Raw genomic sequence first — 20,254 nt, 5'->3', positions numbered from 1 at the left:
AGTTCTGCGTGCTCTTTTACCGAAAGCTGTTTCACCCAGAGGGCATCTTACTTACCAAGTCAAAGCTGGGCTTAGAATGAAATTGAACCCTACAAACCAATTCTGGACCCAGAAACAGATTTTTATTACTACTGCTCTGTTGCCTATCTGGGAGTTCACATCTTGATACAATCAAATGATAGAGGCTCACCAAAATCCCAATGTGGAGAAACAGGGCAGCATTAAACCACACAATTTCTGTACCAGCCTCAACATAAACAGCCAAGCAACTGCAAGCCTTGATAGTTTATTACTCTGGGGAGCAGTAAAGCTGGTCATTGTGTATTATACATGTATTTTTACATACAAATTAATAAATACATCCTTGTACATGAAAGAGATGAGCTGCCCCTCTTAGAGCCTGAGCAGTGACTGGTGCAGGGTGATGCCTGCTCCATAGCTAAGGGGAAGTCATCAGCACTGAAATCTTCAGGCCATGCTGTGGCACAGCGAAGCTGGGACGCTGTAGCTGATGCTCCTTCCCATACACTCTGATTACATTCCTTGGACAGTTTTGCTGTCAGCCACTTAAGAGAAACTTCAGTGACAGGCAGAAGACATAAAGAGAAAGACCTCTAAATCATTGTTTGTTTCTTTCCTTTCTCAGCAGAAACCGAGAGAATGCCTCAGCTTCTGAATTAAAATAAATCCTTTCATCCAAACACAACACTTCTTCCAGACTTGGGTTCACATACAGATAAGTGTGGCAGTACCACAACAAAGCTGCAAACACACCTTCAGTTTCAGAAGTCACTTTATTTTGTCGGGCTTTTTTTGTCTAAGCTATTACAAAGTTAGTATGCTGCTGTTTCCAGGCTACTTTTTCCCACATTACATTTGTCATTCCACTTAACAAAAAATATACATGTCCACTAACATTTCAAGGTCTTTGTTGTAGCCTGAAATCTGAAGAGAGGTTGTAAGATGGTTTTTTGCAAAGTCATTTTGGCCAATGTTTCCCAAGATGTTCCTTTAACTGTGGGATAGTGGACAGCTGTCGTTTGCAACGATGGCATTTGAGAGGCAATTTCAGAAGTTCAGAGACATGATCTTTCACCATCACTTTTCCCTTGCTTCTTACCATCTCTATCACATCTGAAATAAAATAAGAGACAGGAAGTATTGGGACCGGGTAGCGTCATGAAACACATGACGCTGCAGAATCTCTGTGCACTGCTTGGCATGCACAGCATGTCATTGCTGCATTCTAATTTAAACCAGTCACAAAATTTGGTTGACTTTTACCTAGTGCTATTCCCCAATATCTGAAATTACATAAAACCTTTCACTTATTACAATAGAATTTATGGCTTACACATTTGTTTCGAAAAAAAAGCCCAAAGCCAGAACCCACGAGCAGGATTACATGTTATGAAATACCTCTTCTAATCATTACCTTGAGAGTTTAAGAAGTAGTCTGTAGTAAAAGAGTTCCAGTGCTTTTTGGTTTTCAGGGCCGGAGAATCAAAATCCTGGCTGATTACATGCAAATGTAGCTGACTGAAATAAATATATTATGTACATAAGAGAGAATAATAATGTTAATACTTGAAGTTCTTTTGCAGTAGTATCACTTGCAAACATGATTCAGCAGAGTCGGACTGCCAGCCTTATGGGTCAGTCTTATCAGGTTTGACCCACAGTCCTGCAACAGAAGAAACCCAGGCTGTTCTGGAAGCACCGTCTCACGCCAAGCGTTTCACTTAAACAGTTAAGGTCACTAGTCTGCTTATTCCACTGGCCCCCAACTACAGTCTGTATTCCTGCTAGTTTCCAAAAAGGCAGAGACAGTCGTTTTAATAAACCAAAGGTTTAAACTTTGTAAAGTACCTGAATGGGACTTGATCAGTGACTCAAAGCTTCGTCCAAGAACTGGAGAACAACTTAGGAACACTGACTGCAATACCCACAGGCATTTGGACAGTGTAACATCTGGACTTACTTACACAAAAGATTCAAATCCTTGCTCAGTAGCAGGCAGGACTTGATAGGCTTACGAGTCACTCTCTGATCCCAGATCGGTGCGCTGGGACGGGGGAATGCCCTAGCACTTGGCCATTGGCAGCGCCGCCTCTGTTGCCGGGACCGGAGCACAGGCGTACCATAGCCCCAGCTGCAGACCTCTGCTTGGGGAACCCAACAGGCATCTCCCAGCGCACCCACAATGCCTGCGTAGCCCATCGGTGTGTAGGCAGCAGTGTGTGTGCAGCTGCGCCCAAAGGACTTGGACACCAAACTATGTGTAGCGTTTAAGAGGATAAGTTGTTCTTTAGCAATGCCAGATCACGTTACAGGTTTAGCCCCAAATCTGTATAACCAGAAGAACAGGGTCTCCACCTGATGACTCATCTAGGTCTTACCTCATACTGGGGATAGCATGGTAACCCAGTCTGAACTCCAGACTCTCTCTGGCAGGGCACTGTTCGATCATTTTTTGCCCAACTGCATGCATATGTTCCAGGAGTTCAAGATGGTCCCTGGTGACTGCCTTCAGGCTTGAAATGGGGTCCCATGGTAAGATAAGCCAGTGGTAACGTGCTTTGGGATATTTATCCTTGATGACTACAGTCTTTTCATCTTTGTAAACCTTGCAAAACAAATAACTAGATTATTTACTGATTGAAAATTAAATATCTCGTTCCTATAAACACTATATTCAGTGGATTTTGAGATGTTATCCATCTGCATGTCCCACTGTGGTTGCAGAAGTCTCTAAGCACACGTCTGTGTTACTAGTGCAACCGGGACCACCAGGAAAAAAGCCAGGAAAGATTACTAGATGGGGAGAAGTATCAAGCAGCAGAACATTCCACTTCAAGAAGGACTTTTGCTGGAACTAAGCTGGTCCAGGATATGCGCTCTCTTCCATACCATGCACCAGGCAGCTACAGAGAGATGTTCCAGCATCCCTGCTTATATACTTTAAGGAAAAAGCTTTCTTTTCTTACACAGCAATAAGTTAACCATTGCTACAGGTGGATATGAACTCTCTTGAGAATCACTTGGACTCAGATACCGGTGAGGTCTAGGAAACTCTACTTCCATCAGGATACATTCAAGCTTTGCGGTCACTGAAACAAAAATCACGGCACTGTGCTCAATATAGAGCATGCAGGAACGCACTGGACTGCCTCATCCTTTGCAGATTTCTGGAGTGAAACCCAAGTCTCAGAGGTGCTACAAACACTGTGCTCAGCGCTGGAGACCTCCGCTGGCGTTACAAAGACAAAAACATTCAAGTGGGAGCTATTTCAGTTCATGCTACCCAATGTGCTACTTTGTAAGATCACTCACAAAAAGAGGAACACATTCCTGTCTATCATGCCCTTCTTTTTCATTTTGTTCTGCCTTCTGCTACAATTTGATGTAGCTGGTGAAGAGAAACAGTAGCAAAGCATGTGGGGAACAGGGGGGACAACCTGCCCCTGGCAGTAAAAATCTGTCAGGTTCTGAAGCAGAAACAGTGTGCTGTGTCTCTGATCTCTTAGCAGTGCGTCTCACAGTGAGAGATGGATCATGTCTTTGCCATCTTTGCTAATTATTCTCATATGTTTATATACAGAGCTGATCAGTCTTGCTCTACAGGAAGGAAGATTAAAATTTTATCAGCACACAAATCATAGGACTGATTCAGCAGCAAGACTGGCTGATGCTGTCATATTTTTATATACACACATTAGTGTCTGCATATGCAGCCAGTGGGAACGGGATCATGATCAAATGTTTTCAGAAGAAATATTGCCATTTATTTAGTATTTGACTAAAAAGCAAAGACAGGACATTTAGTTCAGAAACACAACTAATAAAGCTAACACTAAGTCACAAACAGTTATTTGTGTTCCAGCATTCAAAGAACAGTTTTAAAACCAGCTTATCTTTTGGGTCAAGAAAGCACTATCTCGCTAAGTGCTACATGAAATTCCGCTTAAGGGATGAAGATTAAGCTTCATGTTTAAAAAGTAAGCAAGTATTTCAATAGCTGTATCATTCCCCATAGAAAGACTCATTTGAAACTGCTGGCATTTCCAGGAGAATGGGCATCCAGTTCTCCTACAACTCTACACAGTTCAACACTTTAGACTTGAATTTAAATAAATAAATAAATAAATAAATAAAATCAAGAAATAGGGACCTTCTGATTAGTTATCACGGAAACTGTTTTCAGCCTGGGGGTGATCACCATCTGAAGGGGCCCAGTGAGGCTGTGGGATCTTCGCTCTTGGAGATCTCTAATGTTAAGATGGCCATGCAGCAGTCAGCCAGCCAAAACCCACGCTAAATGGACCCAAGCTTCAGGCCTTCCTCTGCCAGAGTGGTATATTGATGCAGAGCATTCTCCCTATTTTGGAGTTGCACTAAAAAGCTTGTTTTTGAGAAGGAGTTGTCTATATATTTGGCATAACTTAAAAATAAAATGAAAGTAGGTTCTATACATGGACAGGGAAGATTCTCTCAGGGTTCTCTCAGAATACAATAATGAGAAAGGATGTATACACGGCAGCCACAAAAGATGTTTGTCAGATTTCTGCATGTTGAGTCTGACCTCCCCAAAAGCAGGCAGCAGACAACAAAAAAAGAGCTCAAGGAAAACAATTATGCAGCCACAGGGAAGCAGAGAGAGGGAGGTGCATCTGAAGCATCTGCAGAAGGTTAAAAGAAACCACCCAAGAAATTCCTGTTGGCACAAAGAAACTGGGTGGAGGAGGAGCCAGGGGTGACATCCCGTCAGCTGGCACAGAGGTGTTGCAGTTAAGAGTTTGCTGGAAACCAGGAGACTGCACCATGCTTGGAAACAAGGCAGTGCTGACTGCCAGGAAACAGGAACCTCCACTACTTGCTCAGCTTCAAACCACACCCCCATTTTACTTGGTTTCCTTGAGGAAACAAAGCAACTGCACTGCTCGCCTGCTCTCCCAACAACCTTTTTGAAATCAGTTGGCCAAATTTGACAGTGTAGAGAGCTCAAAGATAACTAAGATAATTACATTCTGCAAAACCAGTATAGTAGAGACTCCCAAATTAATGCTACTACAGAGAGAGTGCAAGTACAATTCAGCCCTTACGCAGTACTCCACTGGTTAATCAGATCAAAAAAGTAAGTTGCAGAAGGAAGAAAGCTCATTTAACTTTGTTAGACAGGAACCACTGTAAAGTGCAAGTGTACAGCTCTCACCTGCATTTTTGGATCTTGCATGGAGCTCTTTAGACCCTGACTCCAGTGTCCTGAATGTTCCTAAAGCACAGAAGGAAAAAAAAAATTTATAAGAGAACTAAGAATCCGATTATACGTTTTAAAGCATTCAGTTAAGTACTTTAATTAGTATACAACAGTAAAATAACAGCTGAATGACAGCTGAATTACTTCCTTTCTATAAATGCCAACACACCTGCTCCAGCTGTCCCCACAAAGCTACTTTGAAAACTTTTAACAAAATACTGTTAAGATTCAAAGTTAAGTCTTTCAAATGTTGGAAATTTAACAACAGGGAGCTCTAGATCTGTTTGAATTTAATAATTTGCAGGCACATGTTATGGCATAGTCCTTGATTACTACTGATGACAGATCATTTTACTAAAGACCCTCTGCTTCATGGATCACAAGGGCCAAAGGAAGTACAAGGATCTCCACTGACTGTCCTATCACATGCCGCTCTGCACAGAACAAAGAAGTGTTTGCGGTGTGTGGCCCTACTCTTTGATTTAGTTTTTGATATTGTGCAAGGAGTGCCTTCTACAGAAAACAAGAAAGGCACATGAAGATCAAGCCAACACTAGCAAATATGTCTTAACTTGGTTACTGAACACCTAACAGAAGGCACCTTGAGTGCACTTTTTCCAAAACAGATAATGTTTTATCTGTTCAGACCACTATATAGGCATTACCAACAATCACCTTCATCATATTCTTATAGAGGATGATGTTCAAACATTATTACAGTGCTGACAGAGAAACAGTGTGAATCGTCTTGTGTCCCTGCTCATACCACCACAAATCTGTCCCTAATATAACTAGTCTGAGTTCACAAATGAAATAAGTGGTCAACCCACCACAACCTGGGACTGAAATTTTGTCCTGAGGGGTTTCATTTCTGTGCCTACTCCTCCAGCAACTGCACTGTTACAGTTCCAGATGCACTAAGCAGTCTTTTATTTTGTCCATGTCAGCAGGGCTAAAAACTCCCTTTCAAAAGATTTTGGCTGGTAACATTCATTAATGTACATATGGTTCTATCATAAAGGAATGACCAAAGCAAGAGGGGAAAAAACCAAGGAAAAAAAAATAAAAGAGGGTCAAGTTATTCCATTCTCAGTGCATAAGCTTTTAGATAACCCCTGCTGTAGTCATAAAACAGCAGATTTCATCTCAAGAGCCAGCACACTATCCTTGTGTGACTCCAGCTAAACTGAGCTCATGTGGACTGTCCTTCTAGCAGCAACTGCAGCAGGAACCAGAGATTAAATCCTCACTCACTACAAGCAAGCCCCTTCACACACACACACCCCCCAGCTCAGGTTAGAATGGGTCCCAGGTAACTTTCTCAGGATCTGGATGATGCCAGGAGCAGACTCTTTGCCTCAGCGAATGTCAGCTCACATGCTCTGAATACTCTGAGGATCTGTGTTCACCTGAGACACTTCCCCAGCAATAGTATCCACAAAAGTAAAAGACCGAAGCCCTGATAAAGGACACAACCCCAGGAGAAACTGCAGAAACAGCACAAGTACTAATATCAATACCCGTGCCTTTTTGCTCGAAGTTCCTTCATGTGGAGATACACCAGTATTGCTTAGCTTGCGATTTGCAGAACTGCCTTGTGTATCCACCACCTCCATCTTCATTGTTTTTCTGGGAACAAGCTCTTCATCATCATTCTCGCAGGAGTCCTCATATGGCGTCGTGTCGGTTTGTATTTTCTCTTCTGGTTCTGCAACAGTTTTCCCTGACTCTTCAGCAAATTGCACTGTGTAGGGGTAAAGTTTATTCACAATATGCAGAACTTGACCTGGCTTCATTTTCACCTCTTCATCCTTGCCAATATTCACGAGATCAACACTAGTTGGGTTGACTCCTATCTTTGGTAGAAAGAAAAAGGACAAAAAATAGCAAACGATGTTGTAACTGGAATCTCCAACTACTCCTCCGTTGTCCTGCCTGGAATATCACTATCCTGGAAAGCAAATGCATTTTGTATTCACTGCACCCCCTCCCCACACCGACCCACTCTAGAAGATCAGGGAAGTCCAATGCTGGAGACACCTCTCTATCGCCCAGTCTTGCAATCACAGCTGTCGGCACACAACCCTCAGGGGAATGGTGTCACAGGGACCCAACCATTCTATAGCAGCTGGCAACAGGGTTACAGCAAAGCCTATGCCACGCTTTGCTCAAAAAAATGACCAATCTATTGAACAACTGTTAAAATAGTAACAACCTTAGTAACAATTATTTCTGAAGAGTAACAGTAGTTCTAACAAATTATTTCAGACCAATCATCCCCAGAAAGTTTCTTGTTTTCAAATTATTTTACTTTCTCCTTCTTCTCCTTTTTATTACATTCATTTTGTTTTCTGTTTCTACCAAATGCTGTCCCATCAACACATGTGCCTTCAAATACACAAGCACACTCTTCTGGCTCATTTCAAGAGAGAAAGGAGTTCAGGCTCACAACAGCTCGCTCAACAAGCACAGCCCACTGCTAACACTTGCAACACACTCCCCCCTACGTAGGCAAAAAAAGAAAAAGAAAAATCAGGAAAAAAGTCTCTCTGAGCCCCCAGAAGAGTCCACTACACAGGGATCAGCTCCTTGCTCCTGTCTTTTTTTATTTTCCCAAGCCGAATGGGATAACCTTTCTCCAGCCCACAGAAGACTGTATTCAAACATGGTGACAACACTTGCCTGTTCCTTTAAGAGAGGCTAAACCTCTCTGTCCACCTCAGCTTGTGTAAAGTACATACCAGCCTATCTGTATTTTAATGCTTTTATTTTCATTTTGCATCTTACACTTTCACAAAACCAACTCTGTTATTTATTCTGTTCTAGCAGAAAATGAGGACAGCAAGGTCAAATTTTTACCTGCCTCTCTTACTGCATCAGTTTACAGCTCTATGCAACTCTAAAATAATTTTCCCCTCAAAACAGCATTTTAAAGACTGAGAATGCACCTCAAGTTTAGCTGATAATTGAAAAGCAATACATTTTCCTCTGTGTCAGGCATAACTGATAACACAAAGTGGCATAGGCAACCTACAGTGACTGCCTGACAGACAGATTTTGCCTGATCATGAGGGTGACTCCAGGGAAATTAGGAGTCTCCAACTTCAGCAAAATGCTTTCAGTTAATGTCTATGCATGAAACAAGCTTTAGGAAACCAGCTCTTCCCTGTGACTGATAAACTGTCACAGAACGTTTCTTTAGCTTTGTCATGGCGATACCTGCCTGCTTCACAAGATAGTACTGTGCCTCTCATCACTTGGTGTTCACTGCGATGAAGCACCTGCTTGATTCCAGCCCGGCTCTCTACAGTTCTGCAGTTCCACTCAAGTCAAGTACACTTCACATTCCCCGGGGCAATACACTATCAAACAACCAATCACTGGAACCCTGCGCTGCACACAAATCACCTGGGAAGCAACTCTAGAGCAGGCAGCGAAAACACGCTAGCGACCAGCACCAGAAAGTATTCTCAGCCCGGGGATTCCAGTAACACGGTATTCAAACTGCGGCTAAGGGTGACTTCTGTGAAAAACTGTCTGAGAGATCTTTGCCAGATTCACCAGATACTGGTGGGGTCCCTGTGCTTACTGAGCTCTGGAGGCATTTTGACGGAAGACGTTACTTCTCAGTAGGCAGAACATGTTGACGTGTTGTCCACACATGCTGGTGCTGTGGGTGCACATACATGCGCCCAGCACTTGAGGCCAGAGACCTTTCCCTTCATATTATCTCAGGGATACTGGTCCTCATAAGTATGAGAGAGTAGGCCTACATCCATCCAGTTAGTAACACGAGAATGCCCTCAGTACTGTCTCACATCCCATCCTTTCCCAGAGGTGACCACACCTTTGGCTCTATCAGCCATCAAAACAAAAACCTTCCACAACTGCCCATTAACACAAAAACCAATTTGACCTTAAATGAAGGGTTGCCTCAGCTTTAGCAGTTTAAGGCTCAGGAGGCAGATCATCAAGTTTAGGGGAAGAACTCCAAAATCTCCCAAACATAGCACCTGGAAGAAGAGGTTGAGGATTCACAGAAGTGTTCCCTGATGCTGCATGCCTGGCTGCCTGAGACTGGAGCATATCTGGAAGGAATAGTGCAGTCTTTCCATTGAGGTACACAAAAAAAAAAAGACAGATCCCTTCCAAGGACCACTCACTGTGCTCTCCTTGGTCATAAAACAGCTTCAGAGCCTTCAAACCCAGTGATCAGAATCATCACTTGGAGCATTTGTGGAGTTTAAGTTCAACAACCATCCCAGTAAGTATCAGAAATATTGTATACCCATTTAAAAACATACCTGCTTAACTGTGACATACCCCTTGTTACAGTCTGCTTTTAACTGAACTGGAAAGAAAGAACACAAGTAAAGAACACAAGTGTCACAAAACAGTGTAAATAAAAAGGCCAGAACTCTGCTGAACCACCCCTTGCAGAAAACACTCTGTATTTTAAGATCTGCTACCTTCTGAAGCTGATCTCTGTGAATGCATGCAAAGAATCCTCTCTTTCCAGGATCACAGGTAAAACAGAACCAACCCATACACTGAGTCACACCTGAGTACTTCACATAATGGATCAGCAAAATTACTCCAGAATAAAGGTGAAATCTGTGGAAGTCTTCTACACATTCTTGCTATTCTCATCAGCCCTCTGTGACAAGGCATGGAACAGGACTGTGTCCAGAGGGAAGAAAGATAAGGCAGAGAAGATGTGAACATAAGTATTTTATAGATCACAGATATTTGCATATATTCTCCCAGCACATCTATAAAATAACAAGTCAGACTAAAAATCAGTTGGTAGAAGACTAGGGAGATGAAGTGCCACTCATAAAGCAAGAGTGCAGGCAGTGGAACAGGACTGCGTGCCTGGGGACTCATGTTAAAGTTCAATGCCTTATTTTACAAAGATGAACTTCCTGTTATTAGGTGTCTCCTCTGATTTTTTAGGACCCAGAGATCTCCATGAGTGCTTATAAAAAAAGCTTGATGACTTCCAGAATCAGGCAACACCATGGACCATGCAGAGAAAGGAGACCGTAAGCCAGTGACTGTAGAAGCAAGCCTAAGGAAAGCCAGCTTAGATTTCAAGGAAAAACTGTGATTTCCCATTTAGAATCTGCTCAAAGCAGTCTTATGAATTAGGCCAAAATGTTGGTCCATTAGCTTCACCGTAATTTAGCCAAACAGAAGAATTATGTTTATTGATAAACATGAGTGCTGTGCTTGTATCTCACGCACTTCACAAGTTCGGTTGCTGCTGCATGTAGAAAGCGGAGTTTGAGCTACACCTTACCTTGCTGCCGTGAACACTTCTTATCCGTTATCCCAGTCTCTGGGCCGCGCCCAATTACCACTGCTTCCAAGTGTGGCAGTTTCATTCGCTGACTGCATTTCTCTTTCCCCACGAGCCAGCACACACGCATCGCTGTGCTATAGAGCAAAACAAACAGTATGTTACTAACACGCAGCTTCCCGATGGGTCACCTTCCTGTGGAAGGGGGTCCAAGAGATTCTGCTGCCAGCCCATTCATCATCTGAGCCACTTCTGCTAACTGGGTTCGTGTTTCTGAAATTCAAGGCAAAGGACAGCATTAACACTAGCATAATCTAAGAGCAAGTTGCTGTTGAAAGGGCAGACCTATTTTCCTTCCTTCTATATCACCATACATTGTCACATCCAGGGATCATATACAGGAAAAATCAACTGGATCAGCAGTTCCATCTGACAGAAAAGCCTACCCACAAAAAAAGTGGGGTTTTTTTCCCACTGAATCAGAGTTGATCTGAGAGATTAACTTACCCACCAAACCAAAGAAAGTGGCAGAAGACAGAGAGGGCAAGAGAGGGGGTTATCTTATCCAGCAACAGTCTGCAGATGGACCATGTTATGAAACCGGACCCTCAAAGTCTACACCAATCTGTCCCTGGACAGCAAAGGTCCCGCACCCTCCCCCCTGCCCGGTGCTTGGCGCTAAGCGCTCCTCCTCCCAACTCTGTGGCGAGCTTATCCCGGGGGAGAGCAACCCCCCTTCCCCAATGCAACACCAGCACCGTCACACGCTCAGAAACGTGAACGTGCGGCGAGGCCCGCCCGGCTGCGCCTCCCGGTCGGCCTGCCGGTCAGGACGGGCCCCTCCACCGCTCGCGGCACACCCCGCCTCAGGGCGCCGCCTTTACCCTCGATGCCCTACCACCCGGCCGGGGGCCTGGCACACGGCAACGACCGCCGGCGCCGCACAGCCGATGCAGGCGCGAGGGAGCCCGGCGGCCGGCCGGCCGGCAGCACCCCGGCCCCGCCGGACCCCTGCCTGTCGCCGCCGCACGACGGCAGTCACCGGCCCGCGGCGCCGCAGGCCGCCGGCCTGGAAGGGGGCCGGGCCCCGTCCCCACGGCGCCGCCGGGCCCCGCCCTCAGCGCGCGCGCGGGCCGCCAGCACCCCCGCCGGCCCAGCCAATCGGCTCCCGCAGCGCAGTCCCCGCGTGACTAGAAGGCAGGCGAGGCGCGCGGCCCAGCGCAGCCGCCCTGAGCCCGCGCGCTCCGGGGCGAGAGCCGAGGCTCGGCGCAGGCGCGGTGGTATGCAGCGGGGCGGCGAGCCGGGCCAATGGACATGCGCGGCCGCCCCGCCCCGCGGGTGCCAGGCCCGCGGCCGGGGGTGCGGAGCGGGGCCGGAAAGAGGTGCCGCTGCGTACCCGCCTACAGCTCGGTGCCTCCCCGCAAGGAATGGCCCCGCGCCGGCAGCGCTGAGCGCGGCAGGTGCCGGGGGCACGGCCCGCCCGGTTCCCACGCGTAAGGCGAGGCCGCCGCAGTTGCTCCCCCACACGCAGACAGCGCGGCCGGGCAGGCCAGGACAGGGCGGGAGCCACCGCCCCCCCCGAGCATGCGCACTGCCGTGCGCGGCCGGTGCACGCCGGGAGAGGCGGAGGCGGGCCAGCTCGCCCGCCGAAGGGCGGCGGTGATTGGCCAGCTGCCTTCCGCCTCCTGCTCCTATTGGCTGTCCGCCCACCACAGCCCGGCGGCCGGCGGGGCGGGACTTCCGGGGCGGAGCAGTGCCGGCTCAAAAGCGCCCGGATGCGGGACCGGCTCGGAACTTTCCAGAAAAGTCGGGATCGGCGCTGGGCGAGGAGCCGCCGCGGTGTGCGGGACCGCCCGCTGCTCAGGGGCCGGCCTCCGCCATGGTGAAGGAGACTACCTACTACGATGTGCTGGGCGTGAAGCCCAACGCCTCCGCCGAGGAGCTGAAGAAGGCCTACCGAAAACTAGCGCTCAAGTACCACCCTGACAAGAACCCCAATGAGGGCGAGAAGGTCGGCGGCGGGACGGGACGGGACGGGGCTGCGGGGCCGGCTGCCCCGGGGGGTACCGACATGGAGGGTGAGGGGACCGGCTGGTTTGGCGGGAGCGGGAGGGTGGCCGGGGCGGGGGGCCCGCCGGGGTGCCGTTTGGGGTTTCAAGCCCCGCGTGTCTGAGGGACGATGTTATGTCTCCCGCAGTTTAAGCAGATTTCCCAGGCGTACGAAGTACTGTCAGACCCAAAGAAGAGGGACCTCTATGACAAAGGAGGCGAGCAGGCCATCAAAGAGGGTGGCTCTGGTGGTGGCTTCGGGTCACCCATGGACATATTCGATATGTTCTTTGGCGGCGGTGGGAGGATGCAGAGAGAGAGACGAGGTAACGTGCCATCTTCCGACTCTTTCCCAGACTTTACAGCCTGATCACTGTGGTAGACAGGATCAAAGTCTCTGAGGAGAATGCCATAGATGTAGGGCTTTAAATAGCGTTAAAATGAAGTTAGAGGCTTGATCTCAAAATCGGAGAAAACATTGTCCCTAGCCTTTAACACCTGCAACGAGCAGGGGAGGGTATTTGTTTTATACGGTGGTGGTTTTGTCTCTTGTGCATTGTCTTATGTTAATAGCTAACCAGATTCCGTGTTTGGAAAGCCTTTAGCTGAGTGTAAGCCCAGCTGCTAATAGGCTGAATAGGAAACGGAATGGTAATATACCTTAAACTGATTTTTAACTGAGCTACCGTAAGTGTCATGTCTAAATGTGAATTTGGTCTGTAATTACAAGTAACTATATCTAAATAAGATAGCAAAATCAAATTCAGTCTGTGAAATCTTTTTGTTTTCCTGTTCAGTGGAATTGATTTGAAGCTGCAGTAAAATGCTGCTCAGAAGTTAAAGTGCAGGTTAATCACACTGGGAAAGACTCTATTGTTAATTAAACTGATTAAGAGTAGCGCTGACCCTACCACTTCTTAGTGTAGACCTGGTGACAAAGGGAACAAAATAGGGTTTGTATCAAAATGTTAATGTTTTATCAAAGTATTCCTAGTAAGCCAGAACTTGGTATCCTTCACAAAATTAAGCCTGCAGTAGCTAAAGTTCTAATTAATTCCTGAGCGTAAAAATTTAATTACTCAGTTCAGCTTCCAGAAAGTCCCCTGGTGAGAGGAAGAAGGTACTCTGCTGCCTCTAGACAGCATCTCCCACTTCCTTGTAGGAGACATGTTGAGTCACTTTGTTAAAACTGAAGTCCTGCGTTATGAGACTTGAACATCTAAGGTTCTACATATTTTGTTTCTGTTACTGTTTGTGCTTTCACAGAGGAGTCTCTGATTTACTCTAACAGAGAAGTGTTACTGACAAACCCATTAGAATTGTTACCTAATTTGACATCAGATAGGAAGGGGCTATTGACTAATACAAGCAAAACAAGATAAAGCTGTATTAAAACAGGATGTTAAACCTCATAGACTTGGTTTATTGTGACTTGAGCATAATGACATGGGAAGTTTACTATTCCTTGGACACCAAGCTTTCAAACTGGAGTAAATACCCGTTTTCTTTTACAGGCAAAAACGTGGTCCATCAGTTGTCAGTAAGTTTAGAAGATATGTACAATGGTGCAACGAGGAAACTTGCACTGCAGAAGAATGTAATCTGTGACAAATGTGAAGGTAACTGAAACTAAACACAAGTTGCTTCTAAAGCTTTTGGGTTGTTTTTCTGGCAGCGTATAACCATCTGTCTCCAATTTTAATTCTCCTCAGGTCGTGGTGGTAAGAAAGGTGCGGTAGAATGCTGTCCTAATTGCAGAGGAACAGGCATGCAGATCAGAATTCACCAGATCGGGCCAGGAATGGTGCAACAAATCCAGTCCGTGTGTATGGAGTGTCAGGGGCATGGGGAGCGTATCAGCCCCAAGGACCGGTGTAAGAGCTGCACTGGCAGAAAAATTGTTAGAGAGAAGAAGATCCTAGAAGTTCACATTGACAAAGGTGAGGTGTCTTACTAAGATGAAGTATTGAGCTCGGATGTACTGACTGACTTTGCAGCACTAAAACAGAAGCTTTAGCAAATGCATGATGTTGATTCGGTGAGTAACACTGCTGAATACATACACAGTAAAATTGCCCGTTGCTGCCTTTAAAAAGTAGGAGACTTGTTTTTAGGGAAGGTTGATTACTTCTATGTTTGCATGTAATACCTGTGCACATAACTAAGAAAGAATTCTGAAACCTGCAGTATTGTAAGGAGTGAATTATTTGTGCAGACTCATAGGCGTGAGCCTTGATCAGGTAGCTGGACCAATTAAAATAAAACTCATCACTTGTTGGCTCAGCTTACCTAATGAGTTTTCCCTACCTGTAGGGAAACCCTGCAGACTCCGATCACTTCTACTGTGTTTCAGTGTGAAGGGGAACCAGGTCTGCTATAGTAATAGGGTGCAGAGACAGTGCTAAGCCTCTCATGCTTAGAACTTGTTTGCTATGCAACCCTGACAGTGCTGCTCAGTGTGGATATTTTTTGCCTGGCAAAATGCAGCTTGATACACAAACCCTCACAGTGAGGGGAGAACGTGACAGTGTTGAGTGACAAATGCATCTCTGTTGAGGAGGCTGCTCAAAAGCTGGTGGGAGAAGCCTCTGGAGTAGTGCAGCTTGTAAGATAGAGCAAGCTGACAAGCACGTGGCTTCTGCAGACTTGTGCCTGATTATCACCTGCAACTGCTGTGTGTGTAAGCACACCTTATGCAATGCCTGGATTTGTTTTTAACAGGGAAAATCCTACAGTAACATTAAATATGAATGCTAGTAGGGATATATTACTGACATTTTAAATAGGGAAATTGCTAAGAAGAGTTTCTTTTCCCTTCCTTGTAGAAAAACACACTGTGAGCTAGCATGAGGCAGCTAGAGTTTATGGTAGAGAGACTTGTGTGTGGGTGAAATGGGTTTCTTACATGACGGTTACAGTCCTAGGGAGAGTGCTTCCTGCATTCAGCAGGCACTGAGATCATGTTTCATAAGTAGCTCTGTCACATATATTTAGAAAACTGAAGAAGCTGATTGGTCACTTGCTTTCAAAATGTATTTTGTACACAGTGCTTCTGTTTTCTTTTTAGTGCTTGTGCATATAGTGAAAGCTGTCTTGATAATGTTTCCCTTAAGGACTTTGTCTGGGCAGGTGGCTGTTTTGCGCTACAATTAAAGCTTAATGATCTTGAGACATAGTTCAGGTTGGCATCATTAGAATCTGTTGGACATGTGAGTGGATTAAAAAAAATTTGAATCCTTGAAGGGAAGGTTGTGATGTTCTAATTTAAAGATCCAGAGATCTCCTGCTACCAGCTTGTGCCTATAAAAATATTTTTTACTGCTGCTTTTCACTTAAAAAGATGAAAAATGTTTGTTTGTTTCCTGCAATAGGAATGAAGGATGGTCAGAAAATAACATTCCACGGTGAAGGGGACCAAGAGCCAGGACTAGAGCCAGGGGACATTATTATTGTTTTGGATCAAAAAGACCACTCTGTATTTACAAGGTAAAAACTCTGGAAGTCCTTTGTGTTAACTCTTGAGTTGCTTGTCCACATGCTTCCTTGGTTACCACTCACCTTTTATCTACTGGAAATATCAGTAGATAGGATCGTGTGGCTAGAACTCATCTGTGAGTTTGTTTGGGTGGCCAAAGGAGCACTGACATGTGTAGGAATCCTGGCACAACTGGTCACAGCCGCTTGTATTCTAGTAGCACAAGGTATTCTTATGTGAGTGTTGGCAGTGGATGGAAGGCAAACAAAACCAGTTAGTTGTTAAGAGGTTACAAATCTTGAATCTTAAGAACTCCTAAAAAGTTGAGATTTTGTTCAATAGAAGTGAATATCTGTGATTATCTCCTTGCTCTTTCTAGGATAGCATTCCATCACTTACCTCAGAAAATTACCATTTAGTGTAGGCAGCTGTTCATTGCCCACTTGGCTTTAAGGCACAGAAAACTTCTAGGGTGTTCACTTTTCCTCAGGGATCTTATTTATGACAAACTTACCGAATATAGCATGCACCCTTCTGACCAAAGGTGGTTTCCCACACTTCATTTCCTGCCTGAATGCACTGGGCAGGGTAATCGGTCCTGTCTGTTCTTTCTTGCGAAAGCAAAAGTGACTCAAGCAGCATTGACCATGTTTCAAGTATTTCGTCTCACTGGACAGTACTGCTTGGTGTTGCAAGTCTCCTTCTTTCAAGTTACTGTTTGTGAAATGAGACTGTCCAGTACATTTTGGTCCAGTTAAAAGCAACACTGGTCATCTCGCAGAAATGTGTTGCACTTGGTGTCTCACTGCTTCTGTTCAGAGCAGTAACAGGGGAGTCAGTGGATTTGGAGAAAGTATTTGTCTCAACACAAACCACTGACGTTGTACTTGTAAATAGGAATGGTGAGTCAAAGGTTCTTGGGAAACCTGCAGGTGGTCTGCCTGACTGTCCTGTATGGTGCTGAGCTCTGGAAGTTGGTGCCAGAACTCTATGCCAAAGAACACTGAGCTCACAGGTTAAGAATCAGATCTGTTTGCTTTGGATAAGCTTACTCAGCTGATTTTTCTTAACTTTCAGTGAAACTAGATACCGAATTAGCTATGCCAAGGGGACAGTCTGAGCCAAAATGTTTGCAGTGTTACCTGGGACTTGAAGTCACAACTCTGCTGGCTTATTTTTGTCCATCTTTCTGCCCACTGCCTCTCAGTTCTAGTGTCCTTGGGTAACCCTTGATATTAACTGATCTTGTGGGGTTATGCTGAGGTCATGCTGCTTCTGGGGCAAGTGGAATGTTCCCCCTGTCCCATCAGAGTCTAAAATTAGCTTTTCAGGCAAGGCTCCTTCCAGAGACCTTTAAAACAGGATGAGTGAAACAATTAAGTTTGAGTAGGCTGGAGGATTTTGTAGCCCTTGAACCTGCAGTATATGCAGACATCACTAGCACTGCCATATTGAAGTCAGAATAGGCAATTAAAACAATTACGTTATCTCTTCTGGATACTCCTTGGTGCTTTCTAGAAGGTACTTTAATCATAACCCTGAGTGGCCATCTCCTGTTCAAACTTCCCTAGTACCAGATCTTCAGAAAGCAAGTGTAAGAGAATAATGTAGAGCTAGCTGATGCACTTAAAGTATTAATCTACATAAAGGAATGGGTTAATCGTCCCAGATGCAATGTTTAGGAGGCTGAGAGATAACTTTTTCCTAGAATTGGGAAGGAGCAGTGAAGTGAAACTGAATGCGGTTGAGCCTTGCTGTATTTACTTATGTTCAGTAAACATTTCTACACTTTGGATAGCTCAGCTTGATCAGTAACGGCTCTCAGCGTGGGTATCATTCCTGTAATTGCTGGCTTGAGGTGCTGCATCAATATTCAGTATTCTTTATTTAATTGCCTGGATTTCTATTAAAATTACAGCTTTATTGTCCTTGCCAAGTTAAATACTGAAGTTGGGTATGATCCTTTTACTGCTTGTCCCCCTCTCTGACTGTTTTTTATTTGTTCTACCTTAGACGAGATGAAGACCTTCTGATGTCTATGGATATTCAACTGGTTGAAGCACTATGTGGCTTTCAAAAGCCTATCACAACGCTGGATAATAGAACTATTATTATTACCTCCCATCCTGGTAAGTGTTGGTTTGCTTTCTGCTAAAATTCCAAGCATACAGTGAATATAAGCTGGAAGTTTAAAGGAATAGAAGCATTCCATCTTGATGTACAAGGGATGTGTGCTGGTATCAAGCTGCTTTTCCTAGTCTTTGCAGTACAAATCTTTAAACAAAAAAGGATTTTTGGATAGCAGTCAGCAGTAACTTTCTCTTTGCGTGATATAGTAACAGACCTTACCTCATGGACATACTTGTATCCTGAGGATACCTCATGAGAATTGAAGGCCGTGGGTCTCTGAAAACCACTTTTTCAGCCTTGGAACTGATGGAGCACTTAATAAATTTGTAAGTATGCTTCCTTGGGAAGCATAACAAGGTTACAAGAACGTAATGTAGATGTCAGCCTGCTTTCCTACTCAGAAGTTACCAGGCAGTAAGTCCCTATTAGACAACTACACCAATATATAGTAGTCTAACCACAATGTAGAAGGTTACATAAATACTGAAGGGAGTTAAAACTAAAGCTGGTTCTGTTGCCTGCATGGATCCGTTTTTTTTATTTTTAGGCCAGGTTGTCAAGCATGGGGCTATTAAGTGTGTGTTGAATGAAGGTATGCCAATTTATCGCAGACCATATGAAAAAGGACGTCTGATCATAGAATTCAGGGTAAGTAGATCAACTTACTTCCATGGCACAGTTCAGCACTGAATAGCAATCCAGAATTTAACCTTTAAGCATTACCTCAATCAAGAAGAGATACCAGTTATCAGATGTCCTGGTTTAGTATTTGTTTTTGACAATGGTGAGAACATGTAATCCATCAAACAGAATTACAGTTCAGAACAAAGAGAAAACTTCTGGAACACTCTGTGTGAAAGTATGTTAAGTACCAGAAGAATTTCTTCGGATACCTTGTGAATTTCCATTTGTTTGGCACATTCTTTAGTTTCTATCATCCTGTAGGAAGGATGGATTAGTAACTTCCCCTGTGCTGGAGCAAAGGAGTAGGCTGGAAAATGCTGATTTCTTTGGAAAGAAGCTAATATGCTTGGAGCTGTGGCAGCAGGCTCTGGCTGCTATGGTTTTAGAGGAGATTCAACCATATCTCTAATGTTGATATATCCTTTACTTTGCTTCTAGAGTGATTCCAGAGGGCAGCCTGAGGCAGAAGGAATGTTGGATAAGACTTGGTTAAGTTGCCAGAGTTAGAAAATAACTTATTGCAGGCATTAAAAAATAGCCTAGTGACTTAGAAAGCACTGGGTGTAAGTCATCTGTGATAATAAAGTTGACTTTGGCAGCTATTTGACCTTCAGTGGGATGGAAAAAGGCCAGTTCAGGCAGACTTGAGTAACCCCAGTTCTTGATGATTTCAGGTGAACTTCCCAGAGAGTGGCTTCCTCTCCTCAGATAAGCTGTCTTTACTTGAAAAACTGCTACCTACAAGGCAGGAAATAGAAGAAACTGAGGAAATGGAGCAAGTGGATTTAGTGGACTTTGATCCATCTCAAAAAAGAAGACACCACTATAATGGAGAAGTCTATGAAGATGATGAGCATCACCCTAGAGGCGGTGTTCAATGTCAGACATCGTAAACGGGCCAGTGAATAACTTGTGATGCTTGTTTTGTATGCATTAGTGGATGAGTGAAGGACTACAAGCAGTTCACCCTTACTTCCTGCTATTTGTTGTTCTATCCAGCCATAGTTGTTTCTAAAAGCATAAAGAAATAAACTAAGTAATTAAACTGACTTTGCAATTTGTATAAAGCTCCAGGATGCAAGCTCAAATGAAGTTGACTGCACTTCACCCCTGCCTCTTGGTCAAGAAAACTCCCTTACCTGCTTGTCTTTTATTCCAAGCCTTGTAATTCCTGTATGTGTGCAATTGCCCGAGCTTAGACTAAGATTCTGTGGTGGTCTTTTTAGGAATTCTAGATCTTACACACTATTAATAAAGTATGCACAAGTGCTTATACTTCATGGTAAGATATAGTTAAGTTTTGTACCAGTTACAATAACATGTTAATGCTTTGGGCTTGTACTGGTGTTTGTTAAAT

At 44.6% G+C, this 20,254-nt stretch overlaps 2 protein-coding genes across 5 annotated transcripts; one reads left to right on the top strand and one right to left on the bottom strand.

Moving 5' to 3' along the window:
* Positions 1-750: 750 nt before the first annotated feature.
* APTX (aprataxin) lies at positions 751-12,137 on the bottom strand. 3 transcript variants are annotated; one of them, XM_075488591.1, is made up of 8 exons: positions 11,444-11,648; positions 10,560-10,696; positions 9,562-9,608; positions 6,778-7,113; positions 5,213-5,272; positions 2,400-2,626; positions 1,436-1,539; positions 751-1,134 (listed from the first exon to the last, which is right to left on the bottom strand). In XM_075488591.1, exons 2-8 carry the CDS (start codon positions 10,687-10,689, stop codon positions 980-982), a joined length of 1,059 nt encoding a protein of 352 aa, XP_075344706.1. In that variant the 5' UTR covers positions 10,690-10,696; positions 11,444-11,648; the 3' UTR covers positions 751-979. The 3 variants fall into 3 exon arrangements, with proteins under 3 accessions (XP_075344706.1, XP_075344707.1, XP_075344705.1); XM_075488592.1 differs by lacking the exon at positions 11,444-11,648 and adding an exon at positions 11,067-11,423; XM_075488590.1 differs by lacking the exon at positions 11,444-11,648 and adding an exon at positions 11,956-12,137 and having other exon boundaries at positions 752-1,134.
* A 53-nt stretch (positions 12,138-12,190) lies between these two features.
* DNAJA1 (DnaJ heat shock protein family (Hsp40) member A1) lies at positions 12,191-20,172 on the top strand. 2 transcript variants are annotated; one of them, XM_075488588.1, is made up of 8 exons: positions 12,191-12,570; positions 12,757-12,934; positions 14,123-14,227; positions 14,321-14,548; positions 15,980-16,094; positions 18,097-18,212; positions 18,761-18,861; positions 19,336-19,554. In XM_075488588.1, the coding sequence occupies exons 1-8, from the start codon at positions 12,439-12,441 to the stop codon at positions 19,402-19,404; spliced, it is 1,044 nt and encodes a 347-aa protein (XP_075344703.1). In that variant the 5' UTR covers positions 12,191-12,438; the 3' UTR covers positions 19,405-19,554. The 2 variants fall into 2 exon arrangements, with proteins under 2 accessions (XP_075344703.1, XP_075344701.1); XM_075488586.1 differs by lacking the exon at positions 19,336-19,554 and adding an exon at positions 19,572-20,172 and having other exon boundaries at positions 12,198-12,570.
* Positions 20,173-20,254: the final 82 nt, after the last annotated feature.

The sequence above is a fragment of the Mycteria americana genome, chromosome Z, assembly GCF_035582795.1.
Source record: "Mycteria americana isolate JAX WOST 10 ecotype Jacksonville Zoo and Gardens chromosome Z, USCA_MyAme_1.0, whole genome shotgun sequence".
NCBI lineage: Eukaryota > Metazoa > Chordata > Aves > Ciconiiformes > Ciconiidae > Mycteria > Mycteria americana.
This window is presented reverse-complemented; position numbering and strand designations above follow the sequence as displayed.